Source organism: Leuciscus leuciscus (assembly GCF_965113295.1).
Source record: "Leuciscus leuciscus genome assembly, chromosome: 25".
In the NCBI taxonomy this organism is placed as follows: domain Eukaryota; kingdom Metazoa; phylum Chordata; class Actinopteri; order Cypriniformes; family Leuciscidae; genus Leuciscus; species Leuciscus leuciscus.
The window spans coordinates 20,629,041-20,649,374 of NC_138724.1; the positions used below are offsets into that span (position 1 = coordinate 20,629,041).

Below are 20,334 nucleotides of genomic sequence, written 5' to 3' on the forward strand. Positions count from 1 at the left end.
ACAGGCACAAAACGGAGAGCCCAAGCTGACTCTTTACAGTCCCTTTGGTGCTTTTCGCTCTAAAGTGGTCTTCTGATGGATCTGGCAGGACACATCCAAGAGAGAAATGAGATGTTAAATCACAGAAATAAGCAAAAATGAGTCTGTCTACTCTAAATATAGCTTCCATGGGGACTGACTTCATTGTTAATTGCTAGTTTGAACACCGCAATGGTAGAAATTTGTTGTTTTGTTGATGACTTGCAGTGCTAATGAGTAACTCTGAGGGTTTCTGTGCTAGAAACTTATCTCAGGCTAACACAATGTGCATACGTTCAAAATTCTAAATTGCTGTCTTGAACACTTTCAAAAGAATGCAAATCAGTTGCAGTTCTTTTTTGTGGAACTCAATAAGAGAAAAATATAGCGTCTTTATTAAGAATTAGCATCAAATGAATTAATTAGCTGAAGCTGAATGGTGTAATTATTTCAGTGTTAAAATGCTTTCTCCATTCCAGCTTAATATGCACAAAACAACTATGATACATATGCAATACAAATTAATGATACATAAATATATGCAATTAAACTTATATGCAATTAAACTTACATGCTCACACATTTACATGCATACATTTGGGGTCAGTAAGATTTTGTTTTAAAAGAAATCAATATTTTTATTCACCGAGGATGTATTAACTGGATCAAATGTGACAGTAAAGGCATTTATTTAGAAAAGATTTCTATTTCAAATAAATGCTGTTCTGTTAAACTTTCTATATTCATCATAGACTCCTATATATCATGATTTTCATAAAAATATTAAACATCATATTTGTTTTCAACATTGATAATAATAATAAATGTTTCTTTAGCAGCAAATCAACATATTAGAATAATCTGTAGGATCATATGACACTGAAGACTGGAGTAATGATGCAGAAAATGTAGCTTTGCATCACAGGAATAAATTACATTTTAAAATATATTACAACAGAAAAACATATGTAATAATATTAGAGAGCATTAGAGGCTTCATTCAAAAACATTTCATTTAAAAAATCCTATTGATCCAAAAACCTTTGAACGGTAGTATATATTATGATTAAAATCCACTTTGGTGACACTAGAGGCACATCATTTACACAAAATGTAAAGGTTTAAACTACTCAATGATCGATTCACAACTGAAACGCAGTGTTTTGGCAACAGCACTGTATACCACAGGGATATAGACCGAAGACAAGTTCAGACTAAAGATGCTTAGCAATTAACACAAGGAAAGAGGCACATCATGTTCAGTGGGTCAGCAAGAACTAAAATTCATATAAATGCTGTAATGTTTAATTAGCACATACAGACCCTAATTAACTGAGATTGCTAAGAGGAACAAGCAAACACCCACCTAAAAAGCACAATAAAGATTCTCAGGGCAAATTTAGCATGTAAATCGAGAGCACCCATACTGTTAGTACAAATGGAAATTTCACAGTCATATACATCGTAGTTCTCCAAAAGCATTAAGCATCCTGTCCTGCTTCATTCCAAAGCACATTTCATTCACTTTCCCATTTGCCTCACACTGTGCTTTTGATAGATTGTGGGATAAATATATCATCGCCGAGATGAGATGATAATAAGATTCATAATGACATAACAGCTAAGTTGGAACAACAAATGTTAAGAAATTGCCTCAGAACCTCCAGACTTACTGTGTTTGCTGATGTCTGAGATCTTGCATCGTGAAAAAAGCGTCTGACCTTCCTAGAGTCAGTTTTATGACACCTCTGTAATCATGACGCCTACCTCATTAACTAACTGAAGCATGTTATAATGCTATTCCAATTTTTTTTATTCCAAGTTAAAGGTGTCTGTGGAAATGTGGACCATAAGCTCAAGGTCAAAACTTACCAGGGGACTCCGGGAGAGACGAAAATTACATATTTTAATCATCATAAAAAAATAAAAAAAGAGGGAAAAAGATGATTTGAATTCCACAGCCTGGCAATAAAAAAAGACTAGAAAAGATTACATCTCTGTCCATGCACTAGCTATGGGAAAGAACATTACAGCTTTTAAAAGACCTTTTGACTTTGTGGTACTGAAGTACCTGAAGTTTTAAAAGGTACAGCCATTGAGCAAACAGTCATAAACAAGATAATAGTATAATTTATCACTAGAGCGATGTGTCTGGCTTAATGCAAAGCTGTTTTGTTTTATCCTATTATAAGCGTTAGCTCGTTATAGGATTATTTTCCCCACATTTTAAGGTCAGGCTTTGAGATTTCAAAAAAAAAAAAAAAAAAAGAGAGTGTGCTAGTCCATACTTACAAAAGAAAGCTAGTGAGCTTCTCTGCAATGGTGTTGAATACGTATGTATTACTGTGCCAGTGTCGCAATTTTGAATTCAGAAGAGACTCAGCCGCAGCAACGTGATCTACGACTGAAATATTTATCCGCACGGCTCTTTTCTGCAGAGATTGTTCTGCGATTGCATTCCTGAAAGCAATGTGCCTAATGGTGAAATGATGTCTGCCAAAAATGACAGTAAAATGACTGTGATGGTTTTTGTAAAAGGCTTTGATGACTGATTTTACAGTAGGATGTTCGTAGCGCTGCAATGTTTCTGGAGGTTGCTTTCTTTAGGGTTATAGCAGGGAAGATTTACCTCTAAAAAAGTCTGAAATACCATTTTATGCTAAAAGCTTTAAAATTGTCAGAAGTATACTGCAATACAAATGTAACCATTTTAAAGGAATAGTGCACCCAAAAATGAAAAATGTCTGAAATGCTCTTTTTGTTTCCATAAAAGTAAATGGTGACCAGTGGCTATAATGAAGTACCATAAAAGTATAATAAAAGAAGTTCATATGAGATTTTTATGGTGATTTTGTAGCTTGACAGCCTCTACTCACCATTCACTTATACATGTATGGAAAAACAGCAGCATGAACATTGTGCTAATCATCTGAATTTCTCACAGTTATTTTTTCAAAGGTTTGGATCAATATGAGGGTAAGTGAATGATGACAGAATTTAAATGTTTTTTGAGTGAACTCTCTTTAAAGTCGGACAACATAGTGCACATTAAATCTTTTGAGATTTTCCAATGATTCGCAAATATTAGTTCAAAGATGAAAAACTAAGTAAAAAACAGAGCTGCAAAGCATATCAGTTCAATAGGCCCATGTGACAGATTCACCCTCACTAGGGTTACAAAGCGTCCGCACCGTCTCAAAGATGAATGACATGTCAGGTAAAACCAACCAACAGTATCAGAATGGAGATCAAGCATGTGGAAAAAGCCCTGTAAGCACAAAAGAGCTGTAAAATAAACGGACAAGATAGAAGAAAACAAAATCAATTTTTAAATATGATAGACACTCGACAGCTTCAAGAAAATAAAGTAGCTCTATTGGAAGGTGGCTTTGTGCACTGCACTTTTGTATTGTGTCTTTGTATTTTTCATTGCTGAACTTGTTTAAAGTACTTGTGAATTTTCTGGTTTGAGAACTGTGTAGACAGGACTTTTCAATGTAGTTGTTTGCAATGCCAAACAAAACAAACGTTGACAGCCCGAAAGTGCCTATAGCACGAATAAATAAATATTCGTGGGTAAATTCGTCAACCGCGTTCCAAGACAATCAACAAAAAACAAACACCTTCCAGATACATGTGAAAAATGCAAAACGATAAGACATCTTATGACCTAATACTGAGAAGTGAATAATTTTTATCATTTTTATATTGCTATGATGCAGAAGTGTATTTAGAAAATTACTTGATTTAGAAAAACATCATATATATTGTTTATACACACATATGTTTACTTAGCTATCTAAATAGGGAGATTATATAGACTTTCTGCATTTTTACAATAAAAAATAAATAAAACAAACAAACAAACAAACAAACAAACTGTATTTACTTAATTTTTATGCCATTTCTACACATTATGTCCTCAAAAGGAGGTTTTGGGAGTTTTTGTCAGGTTTAGCTCACTTCTGAGTACAATTTTGTCCCCAAAATATGGTTGTATATAATATTTATTTATATAAAAATCTGTGTATAAATAAATAATAATTACATTTTAGTTTGTAATACTAATAATTTATTATATACATTTATTTATAATAATTTTATCATATATATATATATATATATATATATATATATATATATACACACACACAAACATATATACCACTGGGCTAACCCAACGCTTAATTAGAAATGAATTTGTCCAAAACTGTCTGCCGTATTTGCATGTGTGTGAAGCAAAAAAAAATCTGTGTTCATCATTCTGAGATCCATCATTCTGAGATGTGTCAAGATGTGCACTGCAAATCCCAGTGCATTGTGTAAAAGACAAATGGGAACATGTGGGGTATGAACCGTTCCCAGGCGACCTTTAAAATCCTCATGAGGAAGCCCGTCGTGTTAACACTGAATTATACTGCACACACCTTCCTACAAAGCTGCTGAATGACCTTCCGTCTCAGACTGCATGCAATTGTTAACGTGTCTTTCAAGAGGCGGAAATTAACATTACATTATAGCAATGTGAAGATTAGCTGATACTGACTAATGTGTTTAATTAAGATGCTAGGCAGAACCCTCCGTTAACTGATCAACCTTTGACATGTTATTTCCAACACCGTGAGTGCGTGTAAAACTTCAGAAACATAAAATGAGTGCCAAGCCACTTTTGATAGAGTGAAAGCAATAAGTCAGCTAATGGAATTTGATTTTGTGGGTGCTGACAAAACTTCAGATCAATTATTATAGATGAGAAAATTCAGCAAGGGCATTTTGATTCATCCCAGTGACTCAAATATTTTGATTAAATTCACCAATAAGATTCATTACTTCTGTGGATTACATCATTAGTCTGAGACAAATGCCTTTTTGTCTATTATGAGTCACTGAATCATTGAGTCATTCATGACCAAAACAAGTCTTAATTTGCCTTTTTAAACTTTGCATGTCATCAAATTTGTAAAAAAAAATAAAAATAAAAAGACAAAGACAAAGACAAAGAAATAGCTTTTAAGCCCAATAAGCTCTCTCTCCACAAAAGGCAATACAATAGATTGATTAGTGTTTCCTCCATTTTATTGACTAGGGTCGACTTTTATCAAGCAACCAAAGCCCTCATGCACTCGATTTGAAAGGTTAGTTCAAAAACACTGATTTGTTTGCTTACATTTATATTTTATTTATTTTTTTCACTCATTTACTTTAAAGATTCATTCAGATTCGACTCTTTTGGCTAGTTTGACAATGTTTAAAATAATCCTAAACAAACAGCGTCTTGAGAAAATGTAATGAACCTAATCCTGGACAACAAAGAACTTTAAAAATCAATCTAAGGTGGTTAAATGATAATAAGAAAATAAGCTGATAATCCCAAGAAAAAGACAAATCTTGGTCAGAAAATCGAGCAATTACTTCAACGTTAAAGTTCATCTGACCGATCCTGATATCTCAGCTTGTTGCACTTAGCCGGAAGGCCTACCTTTTGTCGAATCTCCTCCTCCATTTTGACGGGTGATCCATATTCAGCCACCTGCTTGACTCCTTCACTGGCGAAACCTCCGTACTCCCACAACACGTAGCTTCTTGAGTGAGAAGCACCAATGAGAGCCGACCAATGATTAGCACGTCCTTTGGGGCAGAAATAACAGTGAACAAATAACTGATCTTTCGAGCTGGAGATTTATACAATGCTAAATCCAACATAGCCTACCAGTTAATTGCTCTTTTTAAGTAACTTGTTCTCTAGCGTGTATCTTAACACATCTAAGCTTCTACACTTCTCTATCTTTAAAGAGCCTACCGCATACATCAATGTCTGTTTCCACGGACCTATTAACTAGTGGTAGTGCGCTCTGTGACAACATCTGCCCGGCATCTCTTATCTCACAAAGTATCGCGGTCCAGGCAGTCGTCTCGCCTGCTTGCCAGACAGTAAATAACAGATTGGATCATTGCTGCCACACACATAGGTAACAGAACCAGCTCTCCTGCTGACTGCTATATTAGCAAACCAGCCCTGAGAGCTAAAGCTGTGGGAAAGAGATATTGCAGCCCACCTCTGCCCACTCTTTCTGCAAAGCACTTTGCACTGTAAAATCAATGTGGCATCAAAATGAGTAAACAACAATGTTTTTTGAATATAGATAAATTACTAATTTAACTTGTAATATTGTCCAATTCCATAATGCAATACAGGGTAAGGTACCGTGTTTTAATGTCAGTACCTGGCACAATGTACCTCACAACACTTAAAGGCCTAATAATGTTTTATGGTAATATAATGGCTTGTTCTTACTTGGGTAGTCTTTGGGATGCACCTTCTCAGACCAGTTTCCATAGAAAGTGATTCTATACTTGGCTGTTCCACAAGCACAGCATTCTTGAATGGGTTTTTCAGTAGTCTCAACTGGATCTGCAAAACCATTCAGAAGAAGATAGATATATTTAACTTTCATGTCACAAAACAACCATCTTATACACACTCAATACAAAAATTAAAAATGCACAAATTGACACGACATGCATAAACAACCATTTACAGTGCAGTTTATTTAAATCATCAAAAACAGATGAAAGGGGAAAAAAGGTATGTTATCTGAGCATGTCAGGATGGGAAGAAACAGATTCTGTAGATGTAAAAATGTTATCATAGGTATGTGCATGAGAAACCCAGCTTTAAAATTACCTTTCTCGCACAGTCTTTTGGTAAGTGAGCCCTCATCTTGGAAGAGAATGATTCTTCGCTGCACAACACTGGCCCTGTAATGAAGACATTAAAATGTTCACCCAACTTTTGGTGCCTTTTATCTGTCTTGCAGATATAGTTCTGTGTGTTTTACATTTACTGTACCACCATTATCGCATTCAAAATTGTATCGTAGTTGGAACAGGCGATGCATCTTTTAACAAAGGCTTCAGTGCATAATGCTACATTTGCATAATGCAACTATCTGAGGGCATATTTCAATGATCTCAGTCAGCATGCTGAATGCTTTAAACAGTTCGGCTTTTACAGTTTTTTACAATCGCTATGACAGTTTTTTCAATACATTTAACAAGTTTCCTAAACTCTTAACGCACCAACACACCTAAAACACACAATTGGCAAAACGGTTAATTTCATGCTCAAAATCACACATTGTAAACTAAACTCCAAAACTAATTTTCAAAATACAATAATACACTAACACAATACACTATGTCTAACAAAACACTGCAAACATGTTTCAAAATCAAATAATTATTCAAAACACTAACACATGTTCTCTTCCAACAGGAACATTTAGTCAATCATAACACAATGACAAAAAAAACACTATCATCAGCTGAAATTACAGAAACTGCATTATTTTATGTGTCAGGTCTGCCCTTATACAACAGACAGTATATTGTATTGATCATAGATTGTGTTTTGCACTGCAGTTTATTTATTTTTTTGAAGTCTCTCTACATTTTTGTTTTGTTTGTAATGTAAATGCATGCATTTTGTTGTTGTTGTTTTTTGCAGCAGAAATTCAATACAACAAAATAAATGACCCTTCTTAGAGTAGCTTTATAGAATGTATGGTTTATGAAAAAAAAGAAGACAGACACAGAATTGCTGCAGTAACGGCTTTATTTGCGACAGGACATTTCTGCAAGATAACAAAAATATGCAATATAGCTGCCATTTACAGTATTACTGTATGTGAAAATACAAAATATACAAACAGAAAAGGCCATCTTCTAATCTGCCCGGTCTTCTGCATTTGTCCACATGTTCTCATCCACATCACACCTGATATCTTCCCTGGCAAGGCATCTTGGGAAGAATCGTTTACAGTAACATGCCTTATCCACACCTGGCAGTGTTCAACTGTGATGTCTTGGTATGCAGCATCTTTTGTATACAGGAGGGACATTTGGTCCTGTGGACTATGGTCAAAAACCTTTCATCTCCAGGCTGAGAAAACTCCTCAATGGGGTTGAGGAAAGGGAAGTAAGGGGCAAGGAAAATGGACATCATCCTCTGATGGGCGTCAAACCAGGCTGTGACTAGACGGGAATGGTGGAATGCCACATTGTCCCATATTTGCATAACTTCAATCAGCTGTTTCTCACTAGCAATGGAATAATGTGAAAATACAAAATATACGAACAGAAAAAGCACAAGAAGAAAAAAAAAAGAGTCATCTTCTAATTATTTGCATAATTCAATCAGCTGTTTCTCAGTAAGAATAGAATAAAATACAGGGGATATATTTGTGTTTCAATTCACAATATAAGCAGCTGTTTACCTTGACTTTAGCCTGTAAGGTTAGGTTTAGAACATGGTGTTATCTGTTCTGGCATACAGTGTTAAAGGAGAACTTGGTAACTTTTTTAACTTAATAAAACTGTCTAGAAATCATTTGGATGGTTAAACAACCTGTTCTGGTGATATTGGTGACTTTCCCCGCTCCCCCCAGCGTTCCCAGGCGGAAAACCAACCTTGCAACTTGCGCACTGCCGTCCCGGCAAAGTGAAATTGGAAGTCTCGTGAGAAGCGAGAACTAGAACGAGAACGAGCGCGAAACACAAATTGCTTTACGGCAATTCGACATAAACACACACGCATGTATGATGTATTACCAGATTACTCACCTCGGTAGACATAGCTCCACGCGATACAGTTGGCTTGCTCCGATCAAAACAAACGCACATGAGCAGCGGTAGCGAGGGGGAGGAGGCCGCCGCAAGTGAGTTTTTTACGACTGTGTTGTGAAATATACGCCCCCCCACAGCTGTAGGGGGAGCTCGTGGGGAAAACATGCGACAACAAAAGGGAAAATCAGCGAAGAAGTGACTAGAGTTCGCTAGAGTTACAGAGTTCTCCTTTAAAGCATTGGTAAATTTGGCAGTAAAAATCCATTGTTTTTTTCTTGTTTGAGCTTGTGTGTAAAAGAAGTTTAAGCATTTTAAATTTGTGTTAATTGCATGCATTTTGTGTTAAAGCAACAAGAAATGTGTTAATAGTATAGCTTACACAGACGGATGTAGTGCTAACTGTGTTAAGAGTTTTGGAAAATTGTTAAAAGTATAGAAAAATCTGTCATAGCAATCGTAAAAAACTGTAAAATGAAGCCATACAGAGACATCTACTATATGTGTAACAAGAGTAAGAGAAAAAGCAAATGTATTCAAGAGTACAGTCCATGTTCAGAAGGTGGGTGAAGGTTTGAGTCTTCTTTAAACCTGCTGCTGATGGAGTACCCTAGAGACCTAACCACACTCGGTTTATATCGAAATATCAATGGTGAGTCCTGGTACTGTCCCACTAGAGCCTATTGCCATTGCTGTCAGTCAAGGACATGACATGTGGTAGAACTGTCCATAATGCTCTGCCCTCCTGAGAATAATCCCACATGTTTTATGTGGGTGGTTTACAAGAAAATGTGGTGCTGGCCTTATAAAAACGTGAAGATGTCTCCAATATGATGGATTCTGGGCTCATTTGGGCTTTGCAAAGTGCTTTTTGAGAAATTTAGGAACATCCTTTTTGACAAAGAAAGATTGTTTGAATGCGGTTCCGCTTCAAGGCTCTTTCACAGAAAAAGCGATGCGAAAGAAAATTAATTGCCAACAAATTTTGTTGTTAGGTTCGTAGCAAAAATAAATAAAGCAAGTGGGATCAAATCATAAAATGTTTTTGCATTACTGAAGTTAAATTAAATAATTATAGCTGAGTAGTGCCTTGTTTGACAAAGAAAATGTCAAATCCTTACAAAACAATTGATGTGAAAAAAGAAAAGTGAATCACCAACAAATACGTTTTTTTTTGTGTGTGTGTGTGTGTGTGTGTGTGTGGGGGGGGGGGGGGGTACAAAAATTATCTTTTTCTAAAGCAGCAAAAAAAATCTTTTTCTAAAGCAGCAAAAATTATCTTTTTCTAAAGCAGCAAAAATTATCTTTTTCTATTGAATTATTGTACTAAAATATTGTTTAAAATTATGTTTTTGAAGTATAATCTAATTTGTTAAAACTGACTTACAAATGTTTAATCTTAAAAAGGATACATTAATGCATTAACTACAAAAAATATAAAAATTTAAATAAGTGTGTATATAATAATAATAAATAATATGTTATTTATTCATTAAAGGTGCAGTAAGCGATTTCTGAAAAAAATGCTGTTGAGATTGGATTGGACCGAGCACCACAACACACTTGTAGCCAATCAGCAGTAGGAGGGCGTATACCCTCATGATAGGGTAGGAGAGAGAGTGAGCAAGTGGAATGAAAGAGTGGCTGATGAAAGAGAGATGGCTGAGATACATTACAAAAGAAAAAAGGTCAGAGGAATATCAATGGAAAAAGAATGATTATGATCAGGCAAGAGCTTTAGAAATTGCGTTATTATTAGAAAAGCTTTACAATGCTGGAGCGAGCTAAGCGGGAAGGCCTTCAAACGGAGGCGGAGGTTGCGTTGTTTCTGCTCCATACGTGAGTACAATTGGTTTTGAGTGTGTGCTGCTGGCGACTAACAATGATTGCTTATATAGTGTACTGTATATAATTTTTTTGTTCTTCCTTGTCGTTCGTTCGTCATCTTCGCTTTATTTTTCACAAAGCTTTATTTTGTTTCGCTTCTGCTATTATAAGAAACATCCACTCTTGCATTGCGTGATCATGCATTTTAGGGACGGAGCGATGAAGAAAGCGATGGGTTTGTTTGGGTTGAATTCAAATATCAACCATGTTCAACAATGACTCTCAGAAATCGCTTACTGCACCTTTAAATTAATTAATAAATAAATAAAATTAGTTTTTATTGTTTTTATTTATTAAAAAGGTAATTGATAAAAAGGAACAAGATGTAAAAATGTTGCGCAAGAATGTTGATTGAGGAAGCAGATGTAGAAATACGTGCAAAATAGACACAAAACAATATTGATGGCAATAAATTGTCTATGGGTGGTTGTAGAATATTTATGTGACAACTTGCTAATCACAGGCTATGTCTGTATTTAAAATGGTTCATGAACTACAAACATTTTAGTTAAGCCTGGTTCACACGGCAGCATAATTAGGCCGATTTTAGCCCCGATTCACCCCTTCCGACAATCTTAAAGGATGCTCCGATTATCGTAAAATAATCTGATCAGATATTCCTGCCGTGTGTGGTGTGTTAAGGCTGCTTTCGTCTGCTCGGAAGGACGTCGGGACCGCTGCGATCTCAAATCGGGGATATCCAACATGTTGGATTTATTTGGCCCGATTTCTTCTCGTGTGTGGTGTCCCCCGAGCACGCAGCCTGTGGACTGTGGAGTGTAGCCAATCAGAAAGCGAGGTGACGAGGCGGCAAGGAAACACCGGGAAATATAATCAAAACAGCCGGCGGCATGGCGCACCAGAAAGTCCGGTGGACGTCAGAGATCATCGCTTTTTCTTTTGATAACGTTTTTTTTCGGTTAAAAACAAACTACAAACTATTGCCACTGCATCCTCTTCGTCCGCCATGATTGTTTACTCTGAAGTCACGTTTGATCTCGAGGTATTTTGCGCGATTTCCCGTCTGATCTGGGAATGCTCGGGAGTCAAATCGGTTTGTGTGTGATGTGTTGATTTTGCCGTGTGGCTGCGCACCACACACTGTACGACCAAAACTGTTAGACCCGTGATTTTTTATCCCCGTGTGTGGGGTCTCTCAGGTTTGGAAAATCGGCCGACAGTTTTAAAATCGTCCCGTGTGAACCAGGCTTTAGAGGCATTTTCAGGATTCTACTCTAATATGGGGAGTAAAAGTTGCAGTGCGTTTGCGTTTGCGACACCAAAAATGAATATTCATGTTTGGTGTGAAAGAGTCTCAACAGTGGTCAACGTGTGACTGCTCAAGACTTGATCCATTCTTCTCAAAACGTCTTAAGATGTCCCCTCTGTTGTTAATTGGTATTGATCATCTCATTTAAACACCTGAACGTCATTTATCTCCAGAGTCCCAAAGCTTGTCAACAAAACCATCACAAATGCTGCATCTTATCTGCCTTCCGCAGCTTGATGGCACCAAAGAATCAAAGGAAACAAAATCCAGATCAAAACTTCCTTCCAATCCCTGGTCTGTTTGACATTTCACTAGAAAAGTGCTGGAGGGATTCCAGAAGTAATTGCACTTTTATTTGATGTTCATTTGCCGCCGTTGCCAGTTGTGCTTCGAGCCTGAGATCTGGCATTCGGCCCGGTGCTACAAGGTGCGATGTCTCCACGGTTCTGACATGCCAAAGCAAAGTGACAGCAGATCCACCACACTGGCACAGCAGATGCTTCCCAGCAAATGTTTATAAGAAAAAAAAAAAGACATCCCTGCCCTAATAGGACAGATGGATAAATTAAAAGCTACAATAATATTTCCTTGAGTTAGTAAAAGGACACAAATGAGACCTTGGTAGGTGATGTGGGTTCTGAGTGAGGTGGAGGAAAGATTATTTTTAAGAAGTAAAAAAAAAAAAAAAGGACAGAAGAAAGGACAGGGGGAGAGAGACAGGACAAAAGGGATGAATGAGTACGTGACAGAAAGAGGAGAATGAGATAACTGCCAGGAGGACGATAGCTCATATACTCCCACTGACAAGGTTTTAATTGTCTCTACATCAATTTCATTTCACATTTTCTACACAAGCTGATTAAAGTTTGCCTTGCTCAAGTAAAAACACATTTTGGGGCTCACTTAAGCAGTTGTATCACCTTTGCATGCATTATTCTAAATGGAAATCTTTTTTTATTCACAAAGCACCTGCAAACCAGTTGAAACCAGATTTTGAGGGTATTTAAAATAAGGTCTGCCTACTCAACTGTGCTAAAACAAAGGGTTTAAAGGGTTCGTTCCACCCCAATCTCATGGAAAGATTTAACTATATTATTGGATGGCGATTTTGTATGAATTCATATGATATGATGAAAACGTTTTTTTTTTGAAAAAGTAAGCATGATCCTGCTAAACATAACAGTGACTGATTGTATGAAAACCTACGAATGAGATTGTACAACTTCATACGAATTAGCCGCCAATTCAACAAAACGTAATATAGTTACGAATTGCCTTGAGATTGTGTTGTAAGTTCACCCAAAAATGTAAAGTTATCAATTACTGACCCTCGCATCATTACAAACCCATAAGACTTTCATTCATATTCACATCTGACACAGATGAAGATTATTTCTGTCCCTGCATTGAAAGTCCGTTCCACCAAAACTTTGAAAACTGTTCAAAAAGTTCATAAAGACACTGTAAAAGTAATCCATATGATTCGAACGGTTTAATCAAAGTCTCCTGAAGAGACACGATCACACGGGCGTAATTGCTTGACGTGCAAGAACAAACCTCCCAGGTTCTTGCGAAACCTCAAACGTGCTTGAATGACAAGCGAGAACAACATTCATCGGTTCTTGCGAAACCTCTAACCTGCTTGCATGACATGCGAGAACAGAACTCTTTGAGTTCGAGTTTCCATTTACCATATTTGAAGCCCTTTAAGGGCTCATGTGATTGGCTCCGAAACTAATGTTTGATTGAGTGTCCATGACCTAATGTAAGGCTTTCTCCAGGTATTATAGACCTCACTGGTTCAGACCAGGTGTCAACAGGTCAGAGTGGCATAGAGAGACTTCTAGAAAGTCATAGTTGTTGGAAAGCTTTTTGAGGGTAGGCACCCATAATGTGAAAAAATGCATAAATGCACCATTAATGCATCGCACCATGTACAGCTAAAGCGAGAGAGAGACTTTCATATGTCTTTAAGGCATCAAATGCACTTAAAGTTGTTTATGACCTCAAAAGGACTGGGTGAAAGAGAGATAAAAATACAAATATGGCATGAAAGCATGAGGGGGTGGAGTGGAAACACTGACACCACAACACTGACGGATCATTCATACAGTATTTTGTTTGGTTGAAGACCATGTGTGCTTGTGCGCTTGCTGTATGCAAAGGAAACTCAAGTGGGAGGATGTTGTTTGAAAGCTCAGAATACGTAACGTTTTTTAAAAGTTCTTAATTTTCATAATCGACTTTGATCCGCAGCCTACAATAGATGTTGGGAACTCTCAAGGGCGATACAATAACCGCCCAACATCAATCAATCATAAACACATCTTCGATCAATGGTCCTAAATTTATTTCTGTTTACTCAGCTTCAAATATGATCGAAAAAGACTTTGTTTTCCTTTTTCAATACTTTCCAAGAAGGTGACTGATAAAACACTGACTAAATGAGACAAGTGCTTAGAATCAGTATTGTTTTCCGGACACTAAACTCGGCATAAAGGCCCAGATTGTACCCTGTTTTCTCTGTTTTCCTTTTCCTTCAACAATATATCAATTCAGTACTACGGACGTTCATTTATCAGCCCAATTTAATGGATTCTCACTTATTTATTGCTATCCAAGCCCAGGATAATTGTAAAAATAAAAGACAAACAATACGTAATAACTCACTTGAGAGTGACACAGCCACTGCCAGAAGGTGGCGCTGTCCAGAACACCTGTATCCTTGTGCGTCTTCTGGGAATGCTCTCTGTGACAGCCGGAGGGCAGTTAGTCATGAACTGCGTGTCACTTTCATCGATTAACTGTGGAACACAGAACAATGAAACAACACATGAGAATGAGTAAATCATTTGAATTTTAGGGGGAGCTACTCATTTGGCAGCTAAGGAAATAATTAAAAACAAAAACAGCAAGAGTCTGATTGATTTCGGGGTTTTTTAGACTAATGACGCAACAGTTTCCCAACAAGACAGCAGATTAGTACCGTAAATGAGCTCAGGGATGACTATAGGATCAAATTTCATCTGTGGGCCAAGATGACTAACTGTACATGACAGCTCTTTAAACATCTTTGAGTGCAGAAGACAAATATGTAATTGATGGTTCTGTGCTACTTAACAATAGAGCTCATGTTAACCCATGAGGCAACATTCTGAATGAGAATGAGGCAACTTTTAAATTAGAAAAATGCACCACTGCAATCCATGCACATGATTTGGCTTTTCAAAATGTTGAATATATGCCTGATTATAACGCTCTTCTATGTCATTTGATCATAATTTGATGAATTACTTTTTCCATGATGACTAAAAATGTAATTTAAACATCCATTTTTAATCAAATTGTTTAATTATTTGCTTTCCCCAGGCAGTGATAGCGGAAAGTTAATTGCGGAAAGCAAATAGAGCTGAGTTTTGTGAAAAGAAGTGATATATTAAGCCTTATTTAAAAAGAAAATGGTGAATGGTTTTATGCTATTTTTTTTTTTTTAAATGACAGCAAATTTAAATACTCACAACGTCTGGTTAATTTAGATTTCGAGAGGTTAGTAAATAAGATGCAGGTTTTTGCATTGAAATACCATAATAAATAAATAAATAAATATAAAAAAAATAAGTAAGACTTCTTTCTCCCCTCTTCAATACCTGTCATATACATACTTTTGCAAATTTTTGTACCTATAAGTAAAAACACAGACACAAAAGTCTTCCAGATCTATATTGCTCCTACTGTTTGTAAAATCACATTATCCAAGTGATGGAAAATTCCACTGGGAATGGAAAAGTACAATTTTGTTTGCATGTTTCAAAACGAAATCGCTGCCAAATGTCCATCGAAGAGTAAAATCCATGCTCGTGGTGCATTAAGTTCTTCCTCCCTCTTTCTCACTCCATCTCTCGTTCTCTCCATTTCCACTTCCCACTCTTTCACACACACTCTCATGCAAACCCCAAAGCTGCACACATTACCCTCTGGTTCTATCCTTCATTTCCGCGAAGCAAAAGCTGCGATTTTTGGCATCTCAAGCAACCTTGACGCAACCATGTTCAGACTGAAAAACAAAACAGTGAACCGGAAACTTCTGAATTGATAGGGAAACTAGGCTAAACTTTGTAAAGACATGCTTTTGCTGTAGGACTGTGCAACGGCCGCTCTCCTAGTGTTTATTTTAAAAGAGGCCATGCGGGCCAAGCAGCCGGGTGCATTGTTTCCTGGGTAAAAAAAGGGGCTTTAAGTGGCTGTCTCAGAAATGCTGCGAACCAGCTGGGGGAAAGTTGTAGGAAACAGAGGAGAGGCATTTGTTTTAATTGTGGCTCCTGGCGAGGCTGTGTGGCCCTGCTCCTGAGAGACAGTGAAAGCCGTTTTCTGTTTGCTCTTTTAAACTCAGCCTCTTTTCAGTCTGTCTCTCTCGCACGCAGTGAATAACCACGTCTCCTGAAGGAATTGAGGATGTTTCATCTTCCAGGGGGTTCCTTGGAGAGATTAAGCGAAACGGATGGCGAAATGTCGCGATGTTTATTTCAACCACGCTGGTTTGGCCCGAGAGTTGTTTGTCAATTTGTGTTTGCTTGAAAAGTGCAACAGCATTGTATATTATGAACTGTCAAGATGACTGATGAATATGAATATTTTGAAAGGCAGACATGGGTAGCAAACATCTAGGAATGAGGTAACATCTAAAACACCTAAATGTTACAAATCGTAGTAAGGAAAACATACAGAAACATTTTATTCTGCAGATAATGCAGGTCATGGTCAGGGTCATTGATCAAATTACTAAAGTAGAATGAACTTCTTATAGATTTCACCAAGCAAATGTGTTTGCAATCATTTTCAATGGGCAAAAATTACATTACACAACAGCACCCTAATAAATGGGTCATGCTCCCTGCTAAACTTGGGCTCGTAAAAATAGATTCCCATGTTATAAATGGTGTCATTATACTATAGAGGACATGTTAATGTTTTTCTCAGACATTATATCACACAATATATTATTGTATACATAAATATTCGATAACAGATAAGGGTCATTGAGATGAAGCTCATTTTTGATCTATCAGTTCAAAAAAGGCAATGACTGGAATACACAACTTGAATGATGAACATTTTAAATTAAAAAGTTTTTTTCTCACAAGCCACTGTGGCTTGTGGTTTTCCAAAGTCACTAATCAGCATATTCACTGGCCACAATTTTATTGTTGGGAAATTACACTTAGCTCACAAGACGATACATGATACTGTGAATGAGACAATATTTTAACACTATTTTTAAGAAATCTTCAATAACTAAATATATAACTGGAAAAATTGTTTAATTTGACTGAAAGTAACAAAATGCAAAACAATGCAGGTGCATTTAAAAACTAATCTAAGGCTGCCACTAACGATTATTTTGGTAATCGAGTAATCGGTCGATTATTTTGACGATTAATCGAGTAATAAGCTGATCTTTTTTGTGGTAATAAAAATAGACCTAAGTGAACAATAGCGTTTAAAATTACTTAAAATACACACACACACACACACACACACACACACACACACACACACACACACACACACACACACACACACACACACACACACACACACACACACACACACACACACACATACATGCATACATATATAACAATGAGGCAATAATAACTGGTTCAAATAAAGTATAAAAAGCAAGTAATAATTTGGTTTTATTGAACAACACTGTTAAAATACATAAATGTAATACACATAATATAAACATTATCAACTTATGTACATTATGTATTATAACAAATGTCTGCAGAGGGCACCAAAGGCCTGGTGATTGTTGTTGTTACACTTTAGCATTATCAAATCCTTGTTTAATACTGGACAAACAACATTGAATTCAAATGTCCACTTAATCTTTATTATTTGGTCACTTCTGTACGATATAATTTCTAAAGCCACGTTAATTACTTGAACAAGAACATTTGGACATCAAAACTCAAGAGTGAGGGTTTAAACTTTTATGTTGAAATCGCGATACACAACAATTTGCATATTTAGAAACATATTGATGTGTTCTCCTGTGTTGGCAGTTGGCATTGGATTATAAATGATTTACGTCTGGTAAAATGGCACACGTTGTGTTTCCAGATGAACGTTATAAACGACCCAAACTCATAGCATATGCAGAGATGGAGTTTGTTAACCGAGCTGCTGAGACGCTCTCCATGCATGTAAATGATAACAGTGTTTCACTACGACACACAAAGCGCATCAAGACTTTATAAGCGTTCCCAAATGCATGTTACAAAAACACAAACAAACAGCACATGCAGAGACTGAGTTCGTGTGGAGAAGCATTTACTGTGAATGAGCCGCTGGAGGAAACACGTAACCTACACGTATGTAAATAATTAAAGTGTTGTGCTTCACTATATATTTACAATGTGTTAGTATTATTTTGAGCAAGGTCAAACAGTGTATCTCTAAGAAAACTTCATGATAATCATTGATAAATGCAGGATTCACAATAAATGTAAAACAAAATTAGAATAATTAAATAACAAAAATACCAAGAACAATGTGCTTGAAAGCAACTTTTTAGTCAATAGTAAAAATCAAATCTCAAAAATGAATTAAACCAAAAAGAATAGAAAGAACACATTTCTAAAAACTCTTTGAACTAGATTTTAAAAAGATTTCTCCTTTTCAACATCTCCAGCATCATTATGTGTCATTGCTTCATAAACGTTTAGGACAAAACCACAGCTTTTTGTCATTTTGTCTTTTTGTAGTTGCCTTTATTGTGTTTTTTCGTTCATTCAATTTAGTCTGTCAAGACGAAAGACTCCCCAGTTAAAGACCTCAACAGAGGACGTCTGCTAACATCCGCCAGGCAATTTGAGCGCTGAAAAACACAGCGGTAAGGAGTGTAAAGCGGCAACCACAGTTAATGAGATCTAGGGGGAGAGATGCCGCGCTAACAGCCTTCCCGCTTCAGTTTGGGAAGCACTACGGCTTGATGTGGAGAGTACTAAATGATAGGGGTCCTGTCTTTCAGAGAGGACACGGCTGTGAGACGGTCAGTGCATTACCAATGAGGAGCAACAATGTCTGAGTCAACTTCAGCTTTGCTCTCTGGCAAAAGATGGATTTGAAATCCTTAAAACAGTACATGGTCACATTTACTATCATTCAGCAAATTTTTGTGGGTGAAATCGAGTCATTTCAATAGGAATCCATGCGTCTGGAAATTTTGTGTGAGGGCAAGAGATTTCCCGATACATTTTTCGAATTGGTCAGAGAGGATTCGCTGCGATGACAAACAGAAAGTGACTTCTGTTTGAGTGGTGCTTCATACATCATTACACTATAGACAATGGATAATGTACCTTTTTGCCTATGAAAATGAACAGAAATGTTGCTAATGTGAACACACTTTTAACCCTCTGATGTATGACATCCACTACAGCCATTTTCAAAAAAGTCCCCATGAAATCAAAATGGACAATTCTTGTTTTTTTATGGAATATTGCAGTATTATCTGTGCACATCATTACGTTTTTTAATTTTTTTTATTCATGTGTCATAATCTTTAATCGAAATAAATTCTCTCTCTTGCAGTGTCTTCTCTTCTCTGATGACGTGTTTACTGGCACGAGGGCGGGACAACCAGTCACTCGCATGACATCACAAGCAATAGCAAACCACAACCATCCAATCAATTCTCAATGGACAAAATCAAGTCCCGCCCAACATTATTTTCTTGTTTGAGAAGCTGTTTAACTCTGATATATGTTACTCACAATAGGGAAGAAAAGACTATTGCACCTTTCGTTTCATGCCGACTTTAACTAAGGGACGATTCAACCGATAATTCCATAGGACTTTCCTCTTTAAGTAAATATTTTTTATTTATGACAAAAAAAAAAGAAATCCTCTTTGCACTGTATTTATTTCAAAATACATATCTATTTGTGAAAAAAAAAAAAATGTATTCTTGTTTTGTAATCAAATGTGTTTTTTTATTATTTAATATATTTCATGCGTCAAAGGGTTAATGGTCGCTTTCTTCCTAAACCGTACCACGTCTAAATACAGACACGAAGATGCAACCCTGACATAAACTGCAAATCATTTCGCAGAGACTGCAATTAGACTGTCATCTTTGACTGCCACAGTTCAAGGCAGTTATACGGGGTCACTGCAATCCCTCACCTTGAAAGTGCCGGCGTAATCGTCAGGAGTGACGCCCTCCCTTCCTTCTTTCAGAGCAATGAGGGTAAAGCCACGAAAGTAAGATGGGCTGGAGGCATACAAACTGACTGGAGAGAGAGAGAACAAAATATAGGTCAGAGGTACCAGAAATGAGCTTAACAGTAGGTCAGATCTCAACAGTGTGCCAGGGCAAGTCGCAAACTGCTCTAGCATTTGGCACGTACTGTACGTTTGCGTGTAAGTGTGTGTGGGATGTGCGAGTGCTTTTCACATGGAGCAGTGAATCCATATGCATGTACAAACACGCCGGGCATAAAACCCTCATAAAAAGGCATCTGCTGCTT

At 36.8% G+C, this 20,334-nt stretch overlaps 1 protein-coding gene and 1 long non-coding RNA gene across 2 annotated transcripts in view; one reads left to right on the forward strand and one right to left on the reverse strand.

Moving 5' to 3' along the window:
- Positions 1 to 20,334, forward strand: part of LOC309489940 — a 275,593-nt gene that overhangs the window by 131,845 nt on the left and 123,414 nt on the right. The gene's annotated exons all lie outside the window — the stretch shown is intronic.
- spon1b (spondin 1b) overlaps positions 1 to 20,334 on the reverse strand; it is a 66,455-nt gene that overhangs the window by 44,372 nt on the left and 1,749 nt on the right. Inside the window, exons 2-6 of the mRNA XM_082158886.1 lie at positions 19,991 to 20,097; positions 14,468 to 14,601; positions 6,704 to 6,777; positions 6,314 to 6,430; positions 5,498 to 5,646 (exon numbers count right to left, since the gene is read on the reverse strand). Of these exons, the coding sequence (XP_082015012.1) occupies positions 5,498 to 5,646; positions 6,314 to 6,430; positions 6,704 to 6,777; positions 14,468 to 14,601; positions 19,991 to 20,097 (581 nt within the window). The remainder of the gene's footprint in view (positions 1 to 5,497; positions 5,647 to 6,313; positions 6,431 to 6,703; positions 6,778 to 14,467; positions 14,602 to 19,990; positions 20,098 to 20,334) is intronic.